The sequence below is a fragment of the Calonectris borealis genome, chromosome 2 (genome assembly GCF_964195595.1).
Source record: "Calonectris borealis chromosome 2, bCalBor7.hap1.2, whole genome shotgun sequence".
NCBI classification, from domain to species: Eukaryota; Metazoa; Chordata; class Aves; order Procellariiformes; family Procellariidae; genus Calonectris; species Calonectris borealis.
This window is the reverse complement of record NC_134313.1, coordinates 67,007,918-67,034,947: the sequence shown is the minus strand read 5'-3', so window position 1 is coordinate 67,034,947 and position 27,030 is coordinate 67,007,918. Positions and strand designations below refer to the sequence as shown.

General features: G+C 39.6%; 1 protein-coding gene across 2 annotated transcripts in view; it reads left to right on the top strand.

Moving 5' to 3' along the window:
- Positions 1-27,030, top strand: part of MBP (myelin basic protein) — a 123,104-nt gene that overhangs the window by 52,367 nt on the left and 43,707 nt on the right. For both annotated transcript variants that reach the window (XM_075142210.1, XM_075142209.1), the window contains exon 3: positions 8,184-8,274. In XM_075142210.1, coding sequence (XP_074998311.1) covers positions 8,184-8,274 — 91 coding nt within the window. The remainder of the gene's footprint in view (positions 1-8,183; positions 8,275-27,030) is intronic.

Here is a 27,030-nt window from a genome sequence, read left to right as displayed (position 1 = left end):
TCAAAGCAGGCAGCGCATGTGCTTTGGTAACATTAGTTTCAGGTCAGGTGTTCTGGAGGCTGTCAAAACTCAGTGTGTTCGCAAGTGCGGTTTTGATCCTTATATTGATCTTCACGGTTTTGTATTATGTGTGCCGCTGCGCTGCTTGTTCAGCTGATGTGGTGGTGGTTGCCCTGCTCTGTAGGACCGGGGTGGGATTGGTAGAGGAAATGGCAAGCCATAGCTCTGTCCGTACTTGTCTGAATTTTATGTGATTCACCTTCAGGTTTCCTGTGTACGGTTTCAGGATTAATGTGCACAGAGTGAAAGACACGTGATGGGATTCTTGCTTCAAATTGAAAATATTGACCCAGAGCATATTTCTGTGTCTTGTCTTAACTTGTTTTGCAAATTCCTTGTTGTTTTATGAGAATTCCCGATTCTGGCAGTGTCTTAGAGTACCTACAGCGTAACAGGTCACTCGCATAGCTTTTCCTCTCCCTCTGCCCCTATGTATAGGGTACATGAATTTGGGTTTGTTGGTTTTTTTCAGTTCACAGTATTCATAGGAAAACCCTGATTCTTGCACAAGGTTGTCTGTCCTGTTTTTTATTTTGTTTTGTTTCCCAAATGAACTCTGTCACTTTAGCACCTTGCTCCCAAATGCAATTAGCCTGTGTCGGTGGTATGAACACTGAATGTAATCGCTTGTTTTCTCCCTATTGCATGCTTGAACCTCTCTCCTCAGCATTGGGGGAATACTTTATGGACTAGTAAATGCTGACTAGTAGTATACTGTGGATCTATTAGTTATCTTTATCTGTTACATTCTGAGCAGAAGAGATTTTAGTTCAGTTATGAAATATGAGAACCCCAGTGTGGTCAAGAACCTTTTCTCAAAATGAAACAGAATTGCTATAAAGGCAAGATATATTAACCCAATGTGTAAGAACTTTTCCACAAATAGAAGTCGATTTTAAATGCCCTTCATAAATAGAGGGAAGCACATAGCAAAACAGTGTGGAACTGGTAATGGGGAATGTAGCAAATCTTTGAGTTGGAATTCAGTATTTTTTACTGCACCTCCTCAGTATCTTAATGTTTTAAAATGGAAAATGCATTTCTTCAAAGACCTGGATAATGTGTTTGAGGCACCTTAGACCTTTTTCAAAGAGCCTTTGTCTGCTTTGGGGGGTAGTGATGGGATCCTTTTGTTGAAAATTCTTTTGAAATTCTCCCTTGGTGACATTAGCAGCAGTAGCACTGTACTGTTGAAGCTGAGAGGAACAGAAAACTGTCCTTGGAAAACTCTAGCCCTCTCTCGTTCCATCGCTCTGTCATTTTTTTCATTCTTGTACCTTACATCTCAAATAAGATTTTGACACATGCACAGGAACATAAGAATAATTACTCTATATAGAAGTTATTGAGTAGAGAATATTTTGAGTATTGCATTTTAGAAACTGAATGTAAAGAATCTGTAGAAGTGAAAATTAAACTGAGAATATAAGGTATACCAGAAAACTGGAGATAATGATTGTGTTTAGCTTGCTGTTTAAAAGAGTTATTTTATTTATCTGAAAATTAATGGGAAAATTTGAATCTCTTTCGTGACTGGTGGGGACTGAAGAAGGAACTGATGTAAGAGTTCCTGGCACACTTTCAAGGGCTTGAAGCCGTAGAGATAACATGAGCCCAGCTTCAGTCTGGCGTAACCCTGTTCTGAATGATGGGTTTAGTCTTGCTCGGGGGAGTATGAATTAGCCGGTATGGTGTTGTTAAAATTCACCATTCATGTTCTGTGCAAGAAGCCTGGTGCTTGCTAGTATGTGTATGAGTTTATGTATTAATGGAAAGGGGGTTGGAAAATCTCCGCAGTTAAGAAGAATTAATGGGTCAGTTCAGGAAGATGTTTGAACATGCTCGTTAATGCAGGTCCAGGAGATCTCTGCCCACCTGAAGAGGGCCAACTGCCATTCCATGAATTCTTGATAAGGGTCGTCCACAGCATCTGTTCGATTGTGTTAAGCTGTGCCTGTATAAATCCTCACAGTGGAGAGCAGCTAAAACCTTTGAGACTGGAGGCCTCTGAGAAGAAAATAACAAGGAACTTCTCCAACTTCCATGATAGCAATGTTGTTAGTACTTAATCTGGGGATGCAGAACACAAGGCAAAAGTGATAAAGAAAATTATCCCTGTTAAGAATGACTTATATCCTATCCTGCCGATTGCAGCAGTATTTGTATTTAGAGGAATGTTTGTGTGTTTGATGGACTTAAGTACATCGCTCTTGGTCATGTTACTGTCATATTTTTGAAGGAGCACACATCCATGACTTAAAGATTTTCTTTTTTTTTTAATTTCCTTGGAACTCAGTGGAATATCAGCGCTGTTGGAAGAAGCAGCGTATACAATGTCCTAAAGGTGTACTATGACCTGAATATCATACATACATTATGTTAAATGAAAGCCAGCCTTGCATGATAGAATTCAGGTGAATATCACTGCAGAAGTGGAAGACCAGGAACATTTTGCTGAGTTCTTCAACTAAGTCTGGAGTTGCATGATCTATGCTATGGATACAGTTTAGATTATTAAGATTGTTACTGCCTGCAACAATTTACCCTTTTCTATTCTTCCTGTTGTGGTTTAACCGGCAGGCAGCCAAACACCACACAGCCGCTCGTGCACTTCCCCAGCCCCCCCCCCCCCGCCCTGTGGGATGGGGGAGAGAATCTGGGGGGGGGGGGGGGAAGTAAAATTCGTGGATTGAGATAAAGGAAGTGTAATAGAACAGAAAAGGAAGGGAAAATAATAATAATGATTAGAATATACAAAATGAGTGATGTACAATGCAATTGCTCACCACCTGCCGACCAATGCCCAGCCAGTTCCCGAGCAGCGATCGCCCCTCCCTGACCAACCCCCAGTTTATATACTGAGCATGATGTCATATGGTATGGAATATTCCATTGGTCAGTTGGGTCAGCTGTCCTGGCTGTGCCCCCTCCCAGCTTCTTGGGCACCTGACAGAGCATGGGAAGCTGAAAAGTCCTTGACTAGGGTAAGCGCTGCTTAGCAACAGCTAAAACATCAGTGTGTTATCAACATAATTCTCATACTAAATCCAAAACATAGCACTACACCAGCTACTAGGAGGAAAATTAACTCTATCCCAGCCAAAACCAGGACACTTCCAAAATGGAGACTTACTGCCAGACAAATCTGGTTTTATCCACTAGAAACTCTTGTCTGTCTTTTGAGGTGGTGTCTGTTGTTTATCTTAATTTTGTAAATCTAGTGTAGAGGAGGAATCAAGTGTTTTACCATGCCCCCAGTTCTGCCAGGTCTTGTGGAGTTAAGTGGTTGAGTGCAGGGAAGATAACATGCTATGGACAGGAATGAATGAATGAGAGAAGGAACTGGAGAAATGGCTATGCTGCCAAAGCAGCAGTTTGTGTACTGAGTCTGTGGTGTCTTGCTGCATTTAGAACTTTTGATGTCGGTGTGCTACTTTTCTGAAAATAAAGGAAATTTCACTCTATTTTTATTTGTGCTGTTGGGATGAACCTAAACATATACTAGCTAAGTACGTAATAAGAAAACAGAACAGATCGTAAAAGGCAGGAATGAGAGCACGATGAGGAATCGTGCAGGATCGTAAAAGGCAGGAATGAAACAATACGAATCTCTGCTTCAGACTGGATTTCTTTAATTCTCTTTTAGATATAAAACTAACGCTTCTTGAATAATTGGTTTCTGATGAGAAGTTTTAGCTTTTCTGTGTGTCTTTCCTTTGCAAAATGAAGTCATTGAGTAACAGCTTTATGCTTAAAGGAAAAGAAACAAGCCTTCCTAAATAGCATGCAAAACTGGCAAGGTAGTTAAGAAGCTGGCTTGAATACTCAAGAGTACAACTTTCCATTTACAAGTCCTATGTTTTCTTGAGGAAATAGCTGCTTCAGTAAATGTAATACACTTCACTGCACTTCTTAGCCAGGTCTGTTACTGTAGGGCCTGCAGAACACAGGTCATTATAACTCAGCGTTTCTTAATATTTCCCGTTTAGGTAAAGATCATCTAAGTAGGCACTGATAGCAGCAAAATACAAATAACTTTGCTTCTTGCACTAATGGGTGTATGTATAGTCAAAACATGATTTTTGATATTGCTATTCATTTGTCACAAATATTTTGATAGCTACCTGTTATTTGTATATTTACCTATCAAAATTGTAAAATGTTGTGTAATATGGAGACTGTGGTGTTCACTTGGTGGATAATGGGAAAACAGGTGAACTGAGTCGCAAGGCATTAGTCAGCAGCTACGATGGGAAGCTGGGCCAAAAACGTCTTGTAAAACTGTGGCAGATTATAATGCAATTTCTAATTTTTATCTGGGCTAGGTCAAGAGCAGCTGTATATGTACATATTCATGTATATACAGTTGCAGTATATAGGCACATCTTATTTTGTTGCTGTTTTATAAAATGATAGAAGTCTTTCTAGTCTGTGACCAGCTGTTACGATGCAGTAGATGCTGGCTTGCTACTTTGGTGTTTTATGGTATTTTGGAACACAAGCGGCCCAATTCATGTAAGAAATGCAACTCCAGTGTGCTTTGGTAGTGATCTTGGTGCTTTGTGGTTTCTCTCCCGATGTCAGAACGCCTGTAGAACAGGGCATGTCCCTCTCACTCTTTCTGAAGTACAGGTTGGAGGCCTTAGTTCAGAGAAGGGTCTAAGCACACTGAGAATGCCCATCTCATCTCAAGAAACTTGACTTGAATTCCAGTTTAATGCTAATTTTTGTGGTGGTTGAGGAGATGCTTTTTGGGGAGAGAGTGAGTTTTTGTGAATTTGGGCCTATACAATATTTACTTCGTGCTAAAATCAGGTGTAATCTATAGGTTTTGGGAACCGATACTGTAAAATAAACCTATTTTGCCCATCACTTCTGAAATTGCATTGAGTGCTCAATCTGAAAGTAAGAGCTAGATAGAATTACATTTACTATGTTATGCACAAGGGCCTTTATTTTATAACCAACCATAAGCACTTTGCAACTGCAGGTAAAGAATCCCTCTTGGCACAGGCAGTGTAAGGGAATGTGTGTTCTGTTTTTTCTGTTCATTGATAGAGACACTTAAGAATTTTTAGGACACTGGAAGAAAGAATTAAGCAACTGGCTAAATCTTGTCTTTTAAAATGCTGTTTTATAATATAACTTGTTTTAGAGCACCTAGATCATCGATTGTTCTTTTGCAGTGATTTTTCTTGTATTGTTTTTGGTAATATGAATATTAGATATGCCAGTAATAATGTGTCATGTAAATTTTTTACTGCAAATAATAAAGCAAAAGAAATCTTTTTAAAGTTTATGTTTTGTGTAAGAAGCCATGCCAAGTAGATTTACATCCAACCATGCACTGTCATGTTTTAGACTGATATATCACACAACTTTCCTGTCAACATCTTGGAGTTGACATCTGTCAACACCAACATTGTGGCTTATCCAGGGAGCAGACAGCACAGCTGCTGTTTAGTTCTCCCCAGTGATTTAACTCGAACCAAAATATCTCAGGCCTCAGTCTTTCTAATTTCCCTGAGACTGCCAAAACCATGGTTTTAAAGTGAGGGGTGCGAACATCTCCCTAGTAAGAACTTGGAGTGACAACTCGTTTCATAGACACTGCTGAATATCTGTTGGATGGTGTTTTGTTGCTGCTGCTCTTGATGCCTTGCAGCAGGTTTCAGACTCTTTCAGTCGTTTCCCAGGAGAAACAAGAGCACAGGGAACAGCAATCCCTTTCGTCCTACACCATCAGCTTTACCATATACTAAATACCATGGAATACATTTGAAAATGGAGCTAACAAGCACTATCTTTACAAAACCTAGAGCAATAGGTCTGATAAGGAGTTCAGCTGTCCCCTTCATCTGGGAAAGCCCTGAACTTGGTTTGATCATCTAATTGTATGAATTTTGTCTCATCCATGATGGCACAGTTTTTAGTGGCTTTTTGCCACTAAAGAGATTGGCTCGCTCTGCTGTAGCAGATGTCCTTTTCTGCTTTTTTCAGAGTTGAAGGCTGTTCTCCATCTCTTTCTACAAAGAAGATGTAGTTGAGTTGCTGCTCACTGTAGAGCAATTAAAATAGGATGGAGAACCCAAATTCAATATGCAGCTTACTGAATCAGTGGCCTCTACATGCAAGTGGTTCTGTAAACCAGTACAGATGCTGTGGACCTTGGCATGTGTCCCTTGTGTGTGTGGACAGCAGCTAACACATTGCAAACTGGGTGGCTCCACAACTTACAAATTATATCTGTGGGGACGGGGCTCAAGTATTTGTGATCAGCACAAAGTTGTTTACCCAAAGCAAGTTGTCTCCCAGTATAGCCACTGCTGGTTTCTGACTGCGTCCCTCCATTTTCCCGAGGGACACTAGTTAACCCAAACTGAGGTGAGCATCTGCTAAAACTGTCTCCTCAGCTTTGAGAGATACATAGCTGATGGGTTTTCTGCATGGGATGCTCAGGTTGGTGCCTTGAGGGAGTGCAGAATCCTTTCTCTTCTGCAGGTGTTTCTTCCTCTGAAGCATAGTTTCTCCTTTCTTTCCTGTTCTCTCTGCTTTCTCTAATTCTTGTCTGTTGCTGTGTGACACCAGTAGACTTCCTAGGTTTTTCTTTCATTTTTTCCTGACAAAGCTTGATGTCTTGCTTCAAAGTCTCTTGAGTTTACGTGCCTTAAGTTTGTACTCCTGTGTTCTGTAAGGAGGTTGACAGACTTAGTCTACCTGTCTTAGTCTACTTGTGGTTATTAATAAGGGGAAATAAGAGACCACTTAGAGTTTGGAAGTGTGCTGCGTTTCTGAGGGCAGAACCAGTAATTTTCATGGACAGATTGTATAGCAGTATTTTCAAAACGTAAGTCAGAATTTATAAATTGTACAAAGGTAATTTCTCCAAAACACCACAGAAAGTCTTCTGAATGAGCATGTACTTGAATACAGCAATATCTGTCCTTTAAGAAGCATAGACATACTACATTTCTCTTTTTCCTCAACTGGAAAGAGTCAACTCTTTTCAGTAATATTTGATATTGCATCAGTCATGTCATAGGACAAGAGGAAATGGCCTCAAGTTGCACCAAGGGAGGTTTAGATTGAACATTAGGAGAAATTTCTTTACTGAAAGAGTGGTCAGGCCTTGGAACAGGCTGCCCAGGGAAGTGGTGGAGTCACCATCCCTGGAGGTGTTTAAAAGACGTGTAGATGAGGCCCTTAGGGACATGGTGTAGTGGGCATGGTGTGTTGGGTTGACGGTTGGACACGATGATCTTAGAGGTCTTTTCCAACCTGTACGATTCTATGATTCTATATTCATCGCTCAGCAGTTGAGTGTATATGCAGTTTATTGTCTGCATTGCTACAAGCATGCATATACTCTTCTCTTGAGTATCAAAGTAAAACATTTTGAAAACATGAGTTATTTTTTCTTTAGTAGGAATATAAATATTTAAAACTCCATGTTTCACAGGTTATGTTTTCTTCAGTCTATTCTACCTAGGGAATGAAATGCTTTGATTTCTGGCAATTTAAGTGCTGAAGCTGTTGACTTATCTCTGGACCCAGTCTAACACCAGGTAGCTAATTGGCAGATTTGTTTCGGAAATAGATAATTACTTGTGCTTTAAACAGTAAGTACATAAGTTGGTTAAAGACTTGAAGGTGGCTGCTCCTAAGCAACAGCAGTTCTCTCTAGCTCACTTACCTTTGCTCTGTAAGGAGAAATATTTGTGCACTATCTTCTGATCTCTTGGTTCACTAAGTCAACAATGGAAGATGTCAATAGAAAGAAAATGAGATATGAGGAGGAAAGGTGGAAACTTACAAGTCTGTCATGGTTTTTAAGATGTCCGTCTTATCTAGATGTCTTCTTTAGTCCTCCATTTTATGTCCTCTAGTCAGATTAAAACAGACTCAAGAAAAAAAAATTGTGTTTTTTGAGAGTATTTTCCTTCAATATTTTGCAAAACCACATATATATATATGAGAAATAGTAAAGATACCAAAACCCTCTGTGTTAATGCTTCCGTATTCATTAAGAATGTAATGTGTGCATAATTAAGAAGTTTGAAGAATGTTTATGCTTGATAACGATAAAAGAAGACCTAATCTGAAGAAATGTTTTTGTTTTACAGAATACTGAAACCAAGGTGGAGGAAGCAGCTAAAGAGAGTCCGAAAGCAGCCAGACTAACACAGCAGTCTTCAGAGGATAATGAAGTATTTGGTGAGTTACTCAAGACAACTGGAAAATGTTATTTGATCTGTTAGTTCAGAAAAGAGAATTCCCATAAAGTCCTTGTGATCTACTTAATGTTGGTGTATGGCATCTGGGTGCGGGCTGTACAGTTCCACAGAGACCTGGAAAGGTGGAGGAAGGGACCAAGAAGAAAACAAAGACGGATCAAAGGTTTAAAATAAACCATCTCTGAAGAAAGATCTGCGGTTGGTTACCACAGAGAAGAAAGATTGAATGCGAGTCTTCAACAAAATTAAAGATGTATGCAGTAAGAGCAAAAATAAACTTTTCTCTGTCTGTGATGGATAGGACAAGCAGTGAATTCTTTAAATTGCAGAAAGAAAGATTTGATTAAATATTGGGAAGGGGAATCCTAAAATGAATACTAAAACATTGGGATGCATCATCTGGAAAGTGTGGAGATTTACCATTGTGGGCCTTTAAAAACAGGTTACACAAGTAACTGTCTAAACTGATGTAATGTAGTTCATCTTGAGGCAGAAGGATAGACTAGATAACCTTTGAGGATACTTGGAGGCCTGGATTTTAGATGAGCTTCCTCTTGGTAGTTTTCTGTGAATTTCTTCCCCTCCTCCACTTCCCTCCTTCCCCCATAGATTTTGCTGGTAGTTTTATTATATGATCTGGAAGCTGTATTTGGCCTTTTCTTCTGCGTTAAGATTTGGAAAAGAGCCAGGGAAACCTTATTATTCCAACTTTATGTTGATTTTATGCTAGTAGAACTCCAATAAAAAAGCCGTAGTCTAACATTAGAATCATAGAATCATTAAGGTTGGAAAAGACCTCCAAGATCATCGAGTCCAACCGTCAACCCAACACCACCATGCCCACTACACCATGTCCCTAAGTGCTTCATCTCCACGTCGTTTAAATACTTCCAGGGATGGTGACAACCACTTCCCTGGGCAGCCTGTTCCAAGGCCTGACCACTCTTTCAGTAAAGAAATTTCTCCTAATGTTCAATCTAAACCTCCCTTGGCGCAACTTGAGGCCATTTCTTCTTGTCCTGTCACTTGTTACTTGGGAGAAGAGACCAACACCCACCTCACTACAGCCTCCTTCCAGGTAGTTGTAGAGAGCGATAAGGTCTCCCCTCAGCCTCCTCTTCTCCAGACTAAGCATTGATGCAGGAGAGATGAGGGCAAGGCTGAAAGTTTATCAGTTGATGTAATATTTAGCTCCATTATGTTTTGGAGTGGAAACTCAAAATCTGCAGAAGTCATGTGGACTTTATTAAGGCTAACTAGTGTGAAAACTTTTGGATGAGTCAACTATTTATGAATACAGTAGGGATTTTTTTTCTTTCAAAGTACAAAAGGAATGGAGCATGAATTATTAAATCTTTTACTATATATGGAAACAATGCTTGTGAGCATTTAAACTGGTTTTGTTTAAAGTCAGCTTTCCTCTATGAGATAATGTAGTGTGATTGTCACATGAGCCTGAATTCCTGGTATGAATGTTTCCAACACTGATCATATAATGCCAGCATCTGAAGAATCCACAAGTGGACTTAAGTGGACTTAAGAACTAGGTTTCAACTTTATTAATTCAGTGGTGAGGCTATTACCTCATTTCCTCTACATCTGCTCCACCAGTTATTTGCAGTAGATGCAGTGTTTCTGGTTATAGAGCCCCACGGCACTGTGTCCTTTCTCAGTTTGGATCTCTCTGGTTTTCCTTTTGTGAGAAGGATAGAGACAGCAAAGGAAGGAGTCCTCCAGCTGCCTCTTTCTACCAGCAAAATCTCAGGCTTTTAAACTTTTTATCTATTCTGATCACTAGCCCCAAGTACAAGTGAACTAAACCAGTCGTTAGTCAAGCCGGTGCTCCATATGGGAACTGTGAACTTAAAAAATGGGAATTAAAAACCATGAAGCAGGCTTAAACTCACCATCCAGTGATCCATATCCTCACCACAAATTCTTTTACTAATTTAAGAAGGTTGACATGCAGTGTACTACATGTTCTTTAAAGCTAATGATTTACTAACAAATTGCTAAATATTTCCATGTTCCAAATCTGTGGACAGAACTTCTTACCTAAGGTAAGCCAATGATCAACCTTTTGATAACTTGGCACCACAAGGAAAATTTCTTTCCAACTCCAAAAACACGAATAGTGTCTTATATCAACCCTTTTACCACTTTACAAATGAAAGCCTGGTTTGTTTGGGTTTTTTAAGATTAGATCAAAACGGCAAAAAAAGAAGAGGAAATACGGTGCAAATGGAGTCTGTAATCTTCTTTTTCACCCTGGTCAAGTGAGGAAATGAAAATGGGCTGAAGGTGCAAATGAAACTGCTTTGGTGTGAGATGCCCTAGGAGTCAGGGAGGAAATTTTGGCAGATAAAAGTTTTATGTCTCTGAGAATGATGCTACTGTATGTACCTCCCCTTCCATGCAGTTCTGGGCAATTTCAAGATGTTCAGATTCATCTCATAGGGAATAAATGATAAGCTTGAAGCAGTTTTCTGTAGGTGAGTTTTGTTGTCCTGTGACTTAAATGATTAGGTTACAGACCCTGCTCAGTTATTCTCCCTCTGGCTTGATCTATTTCAAGCTATCCCTCATTTCTTTCTTCTTTCTTTCTCCCCAGTGATGCTAATTATAACGAGCATCAAGTATGCACCAGGAGTTGGTTAATTTATAGCTTTAGCTTTGACTAGAATGCCTCTTGTGAAGAATTTTAAATAGCCTCCAGTCTCTTTGAGTGGGTGCAGCGCAACCTTCCCTTTTCACATAGATCACTGTCTTCTGTGCCTTATTTATTTATTTTTCACAAAGATTACTTTCCCCGGCTTTATCTGGACAATGCCACCCCCTACAGAAAGGTTAGCACAGGCAGCAGAGAAGTCAATTCCTGCCTGACACAGCCACTGAGCCCCCTTCAGAAAAAGGGGCAGCACCCCTTGCTTTCTGCCTGCCTTTTCTGCCTCGGTGGGTGGGTGTGCAGCAGGCACTCAGAGGAGTCGGGTCCCCCTGAAAACACTGGCTGTCCCTCTTCGCTGAGCCACCCGGTGGCAGCAACTGCCAGTCCCTGGCAGCCACCAGAGTGCCTGGACTGCCAGGTCAAAGGCTCCTTAGCAAAGGAGACTGAAATCTCTTGCTTTGTTCTTGTCCCCCCTGTCCAAGGTTAGTATGGTCTTGGACCAGGTGACAATATGATTTATCAGGAGCAGGGAACCTTCTGTACTGTGGACAGCATGCAATAGATGCAATTATTAGATATTGTTATACAGAAGATATCTGAGGGAGCTGTGGTGTTTGAATACAGCAATATTTCTTCTGGAAATACTTGCTTCCAGAGTAAGTGTGGTTTCTGCAGTCCCTATCAGCTGGGTACGGTTTTGGAGGCAAGCACAGTACTATTGATTGAAAATGTTGTGGTAATAAAGAACCAAGTGTGGAGATCTCTTTCAAGTCTGCTAGATCCAGTAGCTCTCTGTGTAAATACAAGTAAAGATTGATCCACTACTGTGGAGGACCACTTGTGAGTGAACATGAGTGTCTTAGTTCTCTTCTTCCCCTTCATATGAGTTGAATTTGGGAATTACCACTCTGAAGGGGGTTTTTGCATTTCTCCTTAATATTAATTTTTATACTGGCTTATGGCTGAAATGTCCTTATCAACAATGAAGCTGCGTTGTACCAGCTGCTTTACAAAACAAACAAACAAGTCAGGTATGTTTTGTGTTTGAGAGCTCATTCTCAAAGACGATGAACTTTTTATACAAGAGGATAGAGTGGAGAAATGGAGCAGAAGGTTAAGGATATGGGAGAGAAGAAATCTGGTCTGTACAGTAACGGTATTTGCAACTATGAAATTCTCAATTAACAAGAGTTAGTTTTGTTTGTCCTTTGAAAGGATTTTCTTGTGACACCCAACAGAGTTCTGTTGTCTGATATATACTGAATATGCATCTGTGATGTGGAACTAGAATGTCTTGCTTTGCTACAAACTTCTGTTGAACTTGCACGTAGTCAACATGGTGTCTGTTACAACCAGTATGTAGTCAGAAAAGGATCGTGAATGACATCTCAGTCCAAGCGAGAGAGGAGAATTCCTGGGTAGAGTGCTATGCATTTCAAGAAACGGATTAGGAGGTGACTGCTGACCTTACTTCCAGAGATAATTTTCAGAAATTTATTACATCCATTGCTACTCTACAACTGTGAGGCAAAAGCAGGGGGCCAAACTGCCTGTCATTCTGACTGGGAGGGTTGGACCTTCCTTTGGTGCAATCCTGTATTGCATTAACTTGGAGAAGGACAAATGCAGGTTTTTATTGATACTTTTTTCCCATAGGGCTGAACTAGCATAAAATTACAAGTAAGGAAAAATCCTCCAGGGGGGAACTGTGATACGTTGACAGCGTATTCCCCTTTCTGATAGTAATGAAAAGTCCAAGTGTACTAACTTTTCAAGATACAGTAAGTCTTGATCTTCTCAAACAGGAAAGTTTCATTTCTGTCTAGTAGATCAGTTCTAAAATTGTATCTGTGGAAGTGGCCATGGTTACTCATGGTTTAGTGCTTTCCAGTGATCCGTGCTGTGTGGCTGGAGTTGTACTTGTGGGGTGTTGGGTTTTGTTGTTGTTGTGGTGGTGGTGTGGTGGTGGTGGTGGGTGTTTTGTTTTTATAAAAAAGGCAAAATGAACTCCCCCCCCCCCCCAAAAAAAAAGAAAAAAGATGAGAATTGTAGAGCTTTTTTTTTTTTCCTTTCACTTAAGCAGGAGGTAAGCTCTGTTCCGAGCATGGCAAAGTGACACTGGACGCAGCACCATCCATCATTCTGCCGTTTCTAATTGCAGTGCTGGGTACATCCTGAGGTATCTTTTGTATGCAGAGCTCAGGGATATAGCTAGAAACTGTACATTCAGCACAATTCCATGGCGACCCTGACTGACCCTGATTCATTGCTTGTGCTGACGCCTGCTGCTGTGTCCCACGCAGAATGTCCTGTGGGTATTTGTATAACCCTACGCAGGTTGAAGAACTTCTGTCTCCACGAGATTTCCATCTGTTGTAACGGTTTGACAGATGTAGTCATGCTCACCGTTGTCCTCCCTTAACATGGTAGGACAAGGGTAGCTGCAGTTGCTGCAGTCCCACCACATCCACTTGTAGGAATTTCTGGATGCTGGGTATCGGATACCGGTTTTTGGGGTTTTTTCTTCAGCTGAGGATTTAATGGTGGTGTACAAAGCCTATTCTCTGAAAACAACAGGCAGTGTCGACCTCTCACAAATTAACAAGTGCTTGTACAGAATATACTTACAAGGCGGGAATATATATGATTGTGTGTTATATCCATATGGATTTCACTGTTGTATCCATTTTTGCTTTTTGATACTTGTTTAAAAAAAGGAGAGGGCAGAATGCAAAAGGAGGAACTGGAAGGCATTTAGCAGCTCCTGGCTGCACAATGCCTTTATCAGGACGTGATTTGGTGGTGTCAGGAGCTTGCTAAAATCTGAGGGTTATTGTAGTTCAGTGACCTTCTTACTGGTAAGCTTCTCTCTTTGTAAACACAATCAATTGTGGGACACAAGCTATGACTTTAATGCAAAATAATGGCAAGCTTATACAAAAAAATCAATCTAGTGAGACAGCAAATTGTCCTAAAATAGATGTTATTACCATAGTGCAGTTATTCCCTCTTGCATGAAAGGTAAATGGAGGAATTTAGTCTCCTGTAGTTTTTCATTATAAGCTAAGTAATGATTCTGTTGTTCCAGCTGTCCATATATTTCCACCTTCCTTCACCATCTCTTTCCTTTTCCCAGTTTCTTGTAAGACTTGGCCTGTCTGCTTCCATCCAGAGACCACTAGTTTATCAAAATTACAACAGCAAGACTGGATTAACTTTCTGAGATGGAAAGAACAGATTTACATTTTAACAAAAAAAACGCTTGGCATTTTTTGTGCAGTTGTTGGATCTCAGAAGTAGGGCTGAGACTCTGTTCTTGCAAGATCTTATGTATCATAAAATTCTGCTGCAAACTATGCATAGGGAAACTTGTGCAGTTTACACATGGACAAGAGAAGCCAAAGACTAGAGAACTACTGTGGTGGAAAGAGACCCACAGGATTTCAGAGGCAGCAGTTGGCCAGCTGGTGGGATTTTTTGTTATTTTAGGGTTTGAAGCTTTTTCTAAAGTATAGATATTTGCATTTTGATGTTAATTCTGTGGTTGGTTTGGTTATGGCTCATTTTTATAGGTTTTCTTTTTTTAACAGTAGTATTCAAACTTTTTTTTTTTTTCTGGAAGCCATCTGATGCTTTAAACAGTAACAGTAGCTCTTGGACATCTAACTAGTTAATATGCCATTATAATTAATGTACTGCTCTACAGTAGCATCTAAACATTTAAGATTACTTTAACATGGCACTGATGTTTGCCACAAAATCAGTGCAAAAGCACTTTAGGGCATTTTAGCACATCTAATCTGGTATGATTTTTCTTTTTTTCTCGTCTGTACCACATGCAAGCTACATGCATAACAGAGGTTTGGCGTTTTTCTCCTTCTTTCATAGGGACTGGGGTTGTTACTAGATTCGTTAGCGTAGGCAGGGACCTGAGCCGGTGATGCCTGCTATATTTTTGGCAGTGCAGGGTTGGTGGGCTGCACTGGCTGTAATTAATCAGCACAATAACAGTATAATAAATGACTTATTCACTATTTTAATGCTTGCTATAGAGTGTATAGGATCTGCTGAATTTTTTCCCTTTGTTTATTCAGTAAGTCTGTATGCGAGATGGGAAGACGCACAGTAGGCATTTACCATCCTATTGTTATCCAGAGCACACGTTGTAGCTGATTAAAAAAGTGAGGATGGCTAAGGGTGGTCTAATGTCACATGTTGCTGGGCGGTGATATGAGGCCTTCGGCTAATTAGCTAGCCATGAAAACAAGTTACTCCTTTCCCAGTGTATTTTGTCGTCTTTGTCCTGTTAGCAGGCTGCAGCCCAAGGGAGTATTCTGTTTGCACAGAAGAAACAGAGTCCTTAGTGTTCTCTGTCACTGATCCTTATGTACCATCCAATTTGGTTAAGGCAGGATTTTATCTGTAAATGAATAAAAAGTGCTTCTGAAAGATCTTTATTTTGGGGAAAGTAGCTGGGATGTTGCTGTTGTCCCATTTCCAGTTTTGTTGAGGCTGAATAAACCCTCAGTTCTGGTTTGAGTGAAATGAGAAGCAGAATAGTCCTCCGTGGGCCAGCCGCTCTTCTCTTGTGTTAGCTGAAACAGATGTTGTCATTAAAGTTTAATTACAATGTGACTCACTTTTAATGCAATAGCTAGAAGAGAACCAGAATGAGTTTTTGTACAATCTATTAGGAAAATACGGAAACACCAGCTGAATTTGATAATCCTGTTGTGTCTTAAAAAAAAAAAAAAAAGAAAGCTACCAACTTTGGCTTCCTGCGTAATAAGAATTATGGAATTTCATTGGGTGATTCCTGGATCAAATCCATAATACCTGGTTTGAGCCAGAATAATATCCTATTGCAAGAATTGTATAAAAACAACAGATTCTCCTCAGGCTTTCAGTGGTCAATTGTCCTGGTTAAAAAGAGGCACTTCGCTGGTGGTCTAGCCCCCATAATTACCTCTGATTGTGCGACCAGGCTCCATTAGGCTGCCCATAGCACACGTAAGAGGGAGATTCTAACCCAGGTTTTTTCTTACCTGAATACAGAAGACAGAAACCAGGGAAAAAGGGATACAGAGGTAAACATCTTGCCCTCATAAACGCAGTAGGTCAGTATTAAGTTGATGCTTCCTATCCAGTGTGCTGTTGATTGGATGAAATTTCAATTCCTTTTAATTCCTTGTCAGGATCAGATGGGCCTGAGAAATTCTGGCTTGGATTTCTTAATGGTACTTCCCACTGACACCCCCATTTAAGCCTCGTTCATTGGCAATATTGTAATTAGCTCTATTGACTTTGGCAGAACTATGAAGACAGTGAGTTGAGCTTAAAAATCAAAAATTAATCAACCTGTCCTTCCAGCATTAAAGGGGTGGGCTGGAGTATGAAAAGAGCTGTGGATTTTCTTATGTTCAAGTTGTTGCCCGTAGAGTGTGGGAGGGTGGTGAGAGAGGCGTTGTAGCTGCATCCTCTCGTCCAGCAGCAGCTCTTCTGCGAAAGTATCAGACTTGGTATGTGATGGGTGTAGCTTTGGAAGGGAGAGCCAAGCAGCAGTAAGCCCACCTCGTGAAAGGATTATGAAAGTAGAGAATGACAGCATATTGTAAACACCCCATGCATGCTGTTTTGGTGGTGACCCTGACAAAATATTTTTATTTCTATGCTGAGTTAATCTAAATTATTCTTCCGCCTAATGTATGACATTTGCAACTGTGTCCGCAAGACTGATAATGAATCTAATGGTGGTGAAGAGTGAAAGCAAGAAGAAAGGCAGAGCTTTTGAATGAGTGAATGAAAATTTGCAGGACTTGGCATCTGTCATCTTCCCCTTGGCACTCCCATCTCTGTACCCTGGAGCTCTGTGAAACTCCAGGGCTCCAGTACCATGTCAGGCAGCACATCCAATCCGTACCTGAAGCTATGGCTTTCTGTTACACGTTTGTTCAAGAAGGCTGGCTGTGGTTTGGCTTAATTCCATCAAATACTTAGCTTGGCAGCACTTCTGCAAGAGTTCAGTTTTATGGGCATGACAGTGTCTCTTTAAGTGCTGACAAGGAGGCACAGAGCAGAAATTCACATCTGAGGTATCTATTTTTGATGAGGAAAATAGAAGTGAAAAGCACTAGTATTTACTGGTGTGTACACACTGGTACTTGTACAGAAACATCCTGGTGGTGACAAGACTGCAGTCGCTTACAAGCCTTGCGAGAAGCAGAGAACAGCCATGATAATGCTGTTCTTTATTTTCAGCCCTGTTCAGAGCAGGCTCCCTCTTTAGAGCCTTCCCTATGCTTTCCTTCCCTGTTGCCAATGAAAAGCTTGGCTTTCTCTAGGCCTTTTAATATTCCCACTTAATTAGAAGAAACCATTTTTCTACTGGATACAAAGTATCTCCATCAAAACAGGAACTTTAAATCAGTCTGTGTCATCTTTTAGTAGCTGTCATCCATTGTGATTTTTTTTTTTTCCTTTTTGAGCCTTCTTGCTGTAGCATCTTAAAATTTCTGCTGTACGTGATATTATTCATGGAAAACTAACAATGTTCCTGGTAGTGCTGACAAGGAGGATTGCAGCAGAAATCAGTATTTTAAAGACTAAACTCAGTTGTTTAAACAAACACATGTATGGATGCTGTTGCAAAAATACTTCTGAATCTCTGTTTATCTCAAGTGACTTCAATAGAAACTGGCTACAGATAAAAGAAATTCACAAGAGTTCTCATTTCTGTTCTGAAAGATCTGAAAGATCTGTAGTAGGATTTTCTTTTTAACCTTTGCGCGTGGAAAAGTGATTTAATACGCTGTTGAAACAAAAGCAATAGGTTTTGGACACCTAAGCCACCACGCAAGGTTACCATAAATAGACTTGGTTTCACTGAACTTAGTGGAGACAAAATGAAAACACTGATGCTCCTAAAATAGATACTTAACATTTGACAAACTATTACTTCCTTGAAACAAATGGGCTTCCCTGAATGTTTATCAGGATGTGGTGACTCTATTTGCCTTGATTTATCTATGCAGGACCTCCTGCTTTTTCAGCACAGTAACTCTACTGATTTCAACAGAGCTTTGCGGTGGTTATGCCTGAGTTCCTACCAAGGAAGATGCTGATCTTGGGTCCATGGTACGTGAAGTCCTTGGCTTGGCTAGCAGGCTTGACGAAGCCATCTTTCGCATCAGGCGTCCCGCACGCTGCTGAGGCAGCTTCAGACAGAAAGACATTTCCATTTTCTTGTCTGCAGATGCCTTGCAACCCAAAGTCAAATGGGAGAAGCAGAGAATTTTAATCTTGAACTGTTGCAGGGCTAAGTTTTAAATGCAGTTCTGACGCTTATTGTTGTGGGTGGACTGAATTTTTTGCAAAGCCTTTTTGGGCGGGATTAGTTCTAGACATGGTATGTTTTGGCCTCCTTCTGCTTCACCTATTCATCAGGTCTAAAATGTTGAGTATTTCATTTTTGTGAGGTAAAGTTATGGCATGTGCAGGACTTTGCCACATTAGTAGCACTATTCTGTGACCTTTTACTTTCTTTCAGGCTGTCCTTTGTTTTGTGTGTCATGTTCAGTCTCGTATATAAACTGGTCATCCTTAAAATGACCACCAGACCCTCTTGTTTTGTCTCCAGATTTTATTGCTGTGGTATCACATTCCTTCTGCATTTGTCAACACAGGAAATCTATTACAAAATAGGATGAAATGGAAAACTTAAGATGTGTAGATACCAATTAAACAGCAAGCCTAATTTCAGTCTGAATCCCCTACTCAGCATTAGATACAAATTCTGAAAGTTTACTTATTTCAGTTTATTTGCCAAAATTTCTTGAAATAATTTTACTGCTCTGTTTCAAAATATCTAATTCCAACATGAAGATCTGAAAAATTTGTTTCAAGATCCATGCTGAAATAAAACCCTCAACCAAGAACTATCAAGACCCCTGAAAAAATGAAAGCTTCCCTCTTCTTTTTCCACCAAATTACTCCACCTTTGCTGTGAGGGATCAGTGGCTGGCCAACACCATTGTGAACTGCACAGCCTACAAAGGGAGAATAATAAATGAAACTAAACAGAGGAACTTCCCTAGATTTCAGCAGAATTAGGAATATGCTTTTAATACTTTGAAATACTATCCAGATTTTGACGTAGTTATTTTGGTGGATCTGGGCTTAAAGGGAGAATCAGAAGATTGGGCAAATTTCCCCTTTTCCCTCTGTGACAAATCCCCCTGGGCTCCAGCAGAGAGGTGCTACCTCTCTTTCTGTATACCAGCAACAATAAGTCTGGCTTCTATTTCAAAATCAGTGGTCACCGGATTGTAGTAATTTGTATCTAGTGGCCTGTTTTCAGGACGTGGATTGGAGCCGTCAGTGGGATTGAATCTAATTAACAGGATTTTCTGAAAGTGAGAAGCCCAGGAGGTGAGACATTTAAATGCATGCATGCTTGGGATTTTTCTTTTTCCTTTTTAACTGCTCGAAGTATTTTCATGGTGCACATGATTTTTTTCCTCTATTACTAAAGTACCATAATGGAGGTGCAGACTCATTTCTAGCATTATTTCACGTTATTATTCATACTGCAGAAGCACCTGGTCAAGGACTAGGACCTCGCTAAGCCTATTGATCTATAAATGTAGTGGGAAGACTGTAAGAAAGTTGCTCTGTCCCCGTTACAGCCGATTTCTGTTTCTCAGAGTAAGTACTGCCTCTGCCAGGCAAACTACTTTTGCACCAAGGAGTGTGTTGCTCTCTAACTGTACTGCAAGAATCAAATTGTTCTAGTTTTTGCAGATGAACTGCAGTTTGAGGATGAAGCCTGTTCTACTTCAGAAAACTCAGTAGTAGAGTCGCAACAGCACAATTACTCTATTCCAATGTGTGCTCCATTAGCACCCTCTCTACATGCTATTTCTGCTCTGGGCAGAGTTACAGCTGCGATGTTATACCTGTACCAATATAGTTCTGCTAGCGACTTCTCCCTGAAGGCAAACATTTAATTTATTTCTCTCTCCAGCCCTTCTCAACAACAGCCTTTTTATATTGACTTGTAATTTTTCTTTCAATTCTAAATAATTATAAGGGGTGAAAAATGTCTTTCTAGTTTCTGAGTTACATTTTTCCCACCCACTTTTTTTTGTTTAACATATGTGCTGCTTACAAATGTCTCCTGCAGTGAAAATAGGAGACCTCTTCTAATGTATTTTCTTAGTTCCCTTGTAGAAGGACCCTTTTTAGCACTACCTAAAGTTAAGATACCTATTACAAGGTTTCTGAGTCTGAATGTTCTTGCAAGTTATTTTCAAGATTCCAATAAAAAGAAAATAAGAAAAAGAAAGCATGCAGAGCTGCCCCCTCAAGAAAACAGAAGTGAATGTCTTGAAATCAGCATGTTACTTAAAATCGCACACTGCTTTGGCTAGTTATCGTGACTCCTGACCTCTTTGTAATAAAGACATATATTGACATATACAAATATCTGACTTTTCTAGTCAGCTCCCTGTGTTTTTCAGAGTATCATAATAATGTCCTTTATCAGGACTGAAGTGTGGGAAAAGGCTGAATATAAGCTAGTTGGACATAGGGAGCTATTTAAAATTAGAGCATTTTCTCCACCATCTATGTTAGTCTGCTTATGTTGACATAATTGTGATACAGCACTGCAACATAAAGACTTGTGTTTTAAGGGCCAGATTCATATTTCAAATATTCTGATTTAAATAAAAATATAACCCCTTTAATTTAACAGATTTCTTTTCATTGAGGAAGTATAGAAATACTTGATCCTTATGATGGTTTTATTTAGGTGTTTTATTTGCTTTTTTAAATTAGAGAATAAAAAGGGGGTTGATTTGGAGGTTCTCAGTCAGAATGTTGGAAAGGTGTAATTTTTTTTGACCTATAGTGTTAAAATAAAAAGTATCTGTGCAAAATAATGACATTTTCATCTAAGTGAAATATCCTAACATTTCTTGGTTATAGAAGGTCAGATCTTCCTGAAAATTGCAGTTAATTTGCATGAAGTGTAGGTTTTTAGAATCGCTCAGAGCTCCTTAAAATGTTGTGGTTACAATAGTGCATTTATTTTAAGGCTATTACTTATACACAAAAATAAGGAATCATGCTAGTAAGCTGTGTTTTCCCTGGGGGGGAGAGTACAACTCAGATTAGGGGGAGGAATTTGATAAGGCGTATTTGTGTCTTTTCGTGCGCTGTAGATGCATCTATTTAATTCCTAGTGGGGTCTAGGCTGGTTTGTGTGTTAATTCAGAGAACAGTAATGTGCACACAATGGAGACGCATAGGCAATTTCCTCGACTCTCTCAAGCGTAAGTTGGAAAGTGCATTAGTCTTCTGTGGATTTTAGCATGTAGTACCGATTCGAGTTCTTGCCTATATGCTACTTGTGCTAAAGTGGCATGAATCAGAGGTGGGTTTTTTTAATTAATATATGTATGGGTAAGAGGCTGGGCATTTAATTTTTGAGATTACTAGTAAACAACTTAATGTTTTCAACAAAACAATTCAAGAATCATTAACGTGCATCACAAGACTATCTTAGTGCCTTGAATGGAATATTGTAAAACAAATTTTAAGAGGTCAGAAATAAAAAATCATACATATTCTTAGGAGGTGCTAGGAGAGGACAGCATGGAGTAACCTTGTTCTTTGTTAATTGCATTATCTTTGCATACAGCTTTTTAGTCTATTGTGTGGGGTTTGAATGTAGGGGTTTTCCTTGTGTTTTGGAGTGGTTTGGGGTTTTTTGTCTCGTGTGTTAGTATCTGCTTGTACTAAGAGCCTTGGATCAAATGCACTTACAGGTTTCTGCCTGTGGCTTTGGGGAGAGACAGATGGATCTGGGATTAGAAACACATCTGTATCTTTTTTGTCATTCTTAAAACTGCTTCACCATTCAAAACACAAGCTCTCAAGCTTGAAATCCATAAGTAAAATTTTGCTTGTACACTTACACCTTCTAAATTAGCACGGTGGTCAGCAAGTTCAACTGTCGTCTGAAATGCAGAAGAGAAATTCCAGGTCTGTGAAAATCCTTCACTTAAAATGTCTTGCCAGCAGCTCTACCTCCGTCTTTATATGTGATAGGCGACATATCTGAGATGATCTCAACTCTCAGGGGAACATAAGAATAGAGGCATTCTCTGTGTTCATGAGTGGTTAGAATAACACTGTGCTTAGTGATCAAATGAACAATCCCTTTGAGCTTTCGAGATAGTACCCCCTCTCACAGGGCATCGGAAAGCATTTCTTTAACAATTATGCAACAACAAAGCACAATAGGATTGCTGGTTGCCATGCTTTCTTTCGGAGGAGAAGAGTCAGAGTTTATGTTACCTTCTTGTTACGATCTCAAATTAAACCACTTCGGCAGTCAAGGAATGGAGCCTAATCTGTTGCCAAATCCCTGATATTAGTGGAATAGGCTGCTGCATGAATAAGTGTTCAAGATTTTTTGCCGATTAACCCATAGATTTTTGCAAAGATGTCACCTGTCTGGTGCTTGGTTTTTTTCAGTCCCTTTTCTGGCCTGCTGCTTTGCATTAATCGTTTTAAAAATCCTCCTGGTGTAAACAGGACCTGTACCGCCGACTGTGCTTTTCTTATGCTCTGGGTCATTTCTCCAACCTACTGTTCTTCCTATTTACTGTGACTTATTCCCAGTGTGTGACTATGCTGTTTTATTGCTGTTCTCCACTTTTGCTTGCCACCAGTCTTTGCCCTGTGCTTTTCTCCCTGTATTTTCTTCTCACCTAATGATCCATTTCTTTCTGCCAGACCTTCTTTAGCTGCATTTGCATCCTTGCATCTGGCTGGTTCCTTCCTTTTCTTCATTACCCTCTTCCCCTCTTCATGGTCTTCTGTTACTGCCAGGGGTCAAATCTACCTCAGCTGCTTTCTAGCAGCTATTCTACCCACAAACACCCAAAGTTCTCCTCCTGGCAAGCTTCTTGATTATTAACCTGGATGTTACTACAACCATGCTACGCAGTATTAGCCAGTCCATCTCTCTTATTGTATCCCTGAACATCAGAAAAAGATGTTCAGCATCGGAAAAAGGGGAAAAAAAAGTCCATATGTTAAGGGTCAATTTTAAAGTTGTTTTTTGATTTTTAAAATGACAAATGCCCTTCCTTATTTGTAATAAGCTGACAGGATATACGCTGCATTGAGATGCTGCAATCCACATACCAGTGAATATTCCAGGCTTGCACAGATGAATACTGGTGAGATGACTTGGGTTAATAGCACTTGGGGATGTTGTGGCCATTCTGCTGTAGTAACAAATTCTAGTCAAGATTTGAGACATCTTCCACAACAGAACATCCTTGAAAAAGAAAGTTTCTCTGAAAGTTTCTCTGAAAAGTTTCTAACAAATTATTCTTTTCTGATAAAAGTCCTGGTAGTCAGTAAGTCTTTAACCAGATTTTGGGCCTAAGATACACGGAGTCAGAATCAATAACTGCAATGCACAGATCTTAACTTACTATGATTGAGCCACTGCAGTCACTACTAATAAAAGGAACTAAGTTATTTCGGTTTTATGGTTATTAACAGAACTTCTATTAAATGGTTTTAGCAAACAGATGGCATCCCTGAAAAGCTGAAGCTTTAAGAAAGCAGTACTGGCTTGCCATCAATCTCCTAAGCATGTAAATAGACCATTTGGCCAATGTACAATGGTTGAATGTATGTATTTGAAAGGCAAAGGCATTAGCTAACCTGAGAACTTTAAAAAATGTTAAGTAAATCAGTTGAATTCAGTTTTGGAATTCTTTTCTTTGAATCTGAAAACTGATGAAAAAGCCAAGATTTTCTTATGGGGGGGGGGGTGTCTGTGTGTGTGTGTGTACAAACATGTATTGTGTGGCACACAAGTGTTGCAGAGTTAGGCAGCACTACAAATATATATATATTCTGTGTTCTTTTGGATGTTCATATAACACAATCTTTTCATTCTAGATAAAGAAGAATAAAAGTAGAAGATTGTAAATTGCATTCATTTAAAATTAAGATCAGGTACTTACATTTTTTGCTGGTGCAGTGCCGATGCCTCATTAAAATCTCAAAAAAAAAGGATATAATCTTAAGCAAAATTGCTAGTTCTCAGCCACTGAAATGGGCCTCAACTTAATATTGATATTCCTTGTGTTAGAGTTTTACTGCTTCCCTCTCCCACCCCCTTCCGTCCCTGCTAATTAGATTGATGCTGCCAGTTTACAATCTTTGGACCAAGAAACATGTTTTTACTTTTGTATTTATACTATTTATCTATACTTCAGGTCTGTCTGTACTTTTTAGGAAAGGGAATGAATTTCAGTCTTAGCCCTGAATACAGATAAGACCTATTACTGTGTTTGGAATCTGTCCTCACTAGCTCTTCCTGCTACTATTTTGAGAGAGTTTTTTGCTCCGATAGTAGTTTTAAAGCATCTTGTTTGTCACCAATTCTGTTGCTCTTACTAGTTCAGAAAAATCCAATACCAGCTGTTACCTGCATGTAATCTGTATTATGTCCTGCTCTGCTTCAGAATCCCTCAGTGCTGTTAAATCAGCCAAACCAGGCTGACAGGTTCTTGCAGTTTCCTTTGCCTGAAATTGAACTCTGTGTAGATTGAGACATTTGTAGTCTGCGCTTCAATGAGCCAGCTGATTTAATGAGAACTTTGTTCAACTGCATAAAGGTTAAACATTTTCATAGAAAAGGAATTGCTGTGAATTTCCTGTGTTGTTTTATTTTGCTTAAAATTAAAATTGAACTCTATGTTTTATTAAAGCAGAGAGTCTTGCAGTGGAATTTTAGTAGTTTTTTGTGGGTAAAGATGAAGGCTAAACCTATTTTTAAATTAGAAGCACATGCTGTCAAATAGGTAGAAGTGGCTTTGAGCTTAAGATATTTTTACGCTTGGTTTTTCCCTTTCCACTGCCTTGCAAATATCTTCACCATTGTGCTCTGTATTCTCAGTTGACGCACCATCTTGCAGAATCCAAGATTTTACTGTGCTCTATTTGGGCTGGATTACTCTGCCCAACTTTAGTTTTGAAGTAAAACTCTGCTTTACTTTAAAATAGATCACTACAAAGGCATCTTTAACAGGGACCATTCACACAGATGATAGCATTGATGCTGTAAGAGAGTCTGGTAACATCCCACTTCTTCCAGCTCATCCCAGTAGAAGAGACTATGATGGTTGGCTTTCAGCTGCTTATAATCAGGAAACACACAGTTTGTTAGATTTTGCATTGTTGAAGTGCCAGAGACTGGAAACGGGGGCGTATAAATTTGGTATTTGATTTGATATTCTTTACATATTGTCATATGTTCTTTTCTTTCCATCAACTTTATATTTATTCAACTTACAGGCCTATACGTAGGTGCCTTGGACACTGAATTTTCAGGTTTTGACTTGGAGAAATTTTAGAGACAGTAAAGTAAGTTTTGCACCACTGTTAGCTGGTTTACTAATCACATGCTGAAGAGCCTACCACAAGCTGTGCTTTATGATCCCTGCTGAGTAAAAGCTGCACACATTTCTCCCTTCTCAATCTTTTCTCCTGATGGAGCAGAATACATCTGATAATGAGTCCAAAAGCAAGTGGTTATTTAGGTAGCAAAAAATGCTGCGTAACTATGGTCCCAAGGAAGAATGGGGAGGTGGGAAGTTGTGCTGGTTTTGTTTTATCGTGCGGAAGGCGTTTAGCACAGCCAGTTTTCTTGGTGTCCTGCTGCAAGATATTTTTAGTATGTAGACAAGTAGTTTTAATATTGGAATCTACTGCTGGCCCTTTTTCCTTTTTCTTAATGTATTTTGAGTCCCGTGGGTTAGTATCTTGCTTCAGATTTAAAATTTAAATAAAACAGATGAAAATGCATGATAAATTGACAGCATGTTACCCTATCTGTTAAGAGTATGAAACTGGTACAAAATAAGAAGCAGATGTAAAATTGTTAAGCAGGCAATTTCCATGTTGTTGTTGTATTTCCTGAAATACCTGAAGGGGGTTTTTAAATACTCTGGAAAAATTGTGAGGAAGATCATAACCTGTCTGTGTTGTAAATAACAAAGAACACTAAACACAGAGGTGAGCTCTGCAGAATATCCTTAAGTATTTTCACATTCACAGCTTAGTCTTAAAGAAGAAAATTGTAAATGGAGGGGAAGGACTAGAAAAATCTGGACCATGCAAGTGTTAGTAATGAACCCTATGTCAATAGTAATGAACACTATGTCTGGGAACTCAGAGATGTAAAATAACTGTTGACGTTTGGAAGTTTGTACAGGTTTTTTTTTTGGAGGATGCCAGACTGCGTATGAGCTCTAATACTGACACCACTAAATTTTTCCAGTTTTGCTGGTAGTAGTGCCCCTAGCTGTGTGTGTTTCGTAAGAACGATACTGGGGGCAGCCAAGCGAGATGGCTAAATGGACGCATACTCTTAAACAGCATCTTGGCTAAGCACAAATTTGATCTTTTGCTACTACTATTTTTTTTTGAGCACATTGTAATCGATTGGTTAAGTTAGCAATAATAGTCCAAAAGCAGAACTTGACAGCCACTGTTTTGTTGCCAGCTCCATACAACCCATTTCAAACAAAGCCTATTTTCAGGGTAGAGTGGTTACACATTTGGCTTGTTTGCTTTTAATTTCAATTAGACTTTACTGCCAAAACAACTTGGCCATACCAGTGACAAGGCTGAAAGTTGGCTTGCTAACAAGTATCAATGTTTGCCTTAAAAAGCAATTTGATAGAGTCATACAAAAGCCCTCTCTGAAGAAGGAGGCGTTGTAAAGCAGTAACCACACACAATAAAAATACTTAATTTCACTTTTGGAGACCACTCATTTTTAAATTGCTCTGGGTGAATATATTCCATTGTATGCTGAAAGAAGAGACATAGCCGTTGATTTTATTTGTTATGCCTGCATGGGGCGGGAAGAGAAGGGAAGCAAAAGAATTGTACAGGTATGGAGAGTACATTTCTGCTGGTAGGGGAACAGGGTGTTTCCTTCTTCTGCAGCTGGATCTTGGTCTGAAATTCATG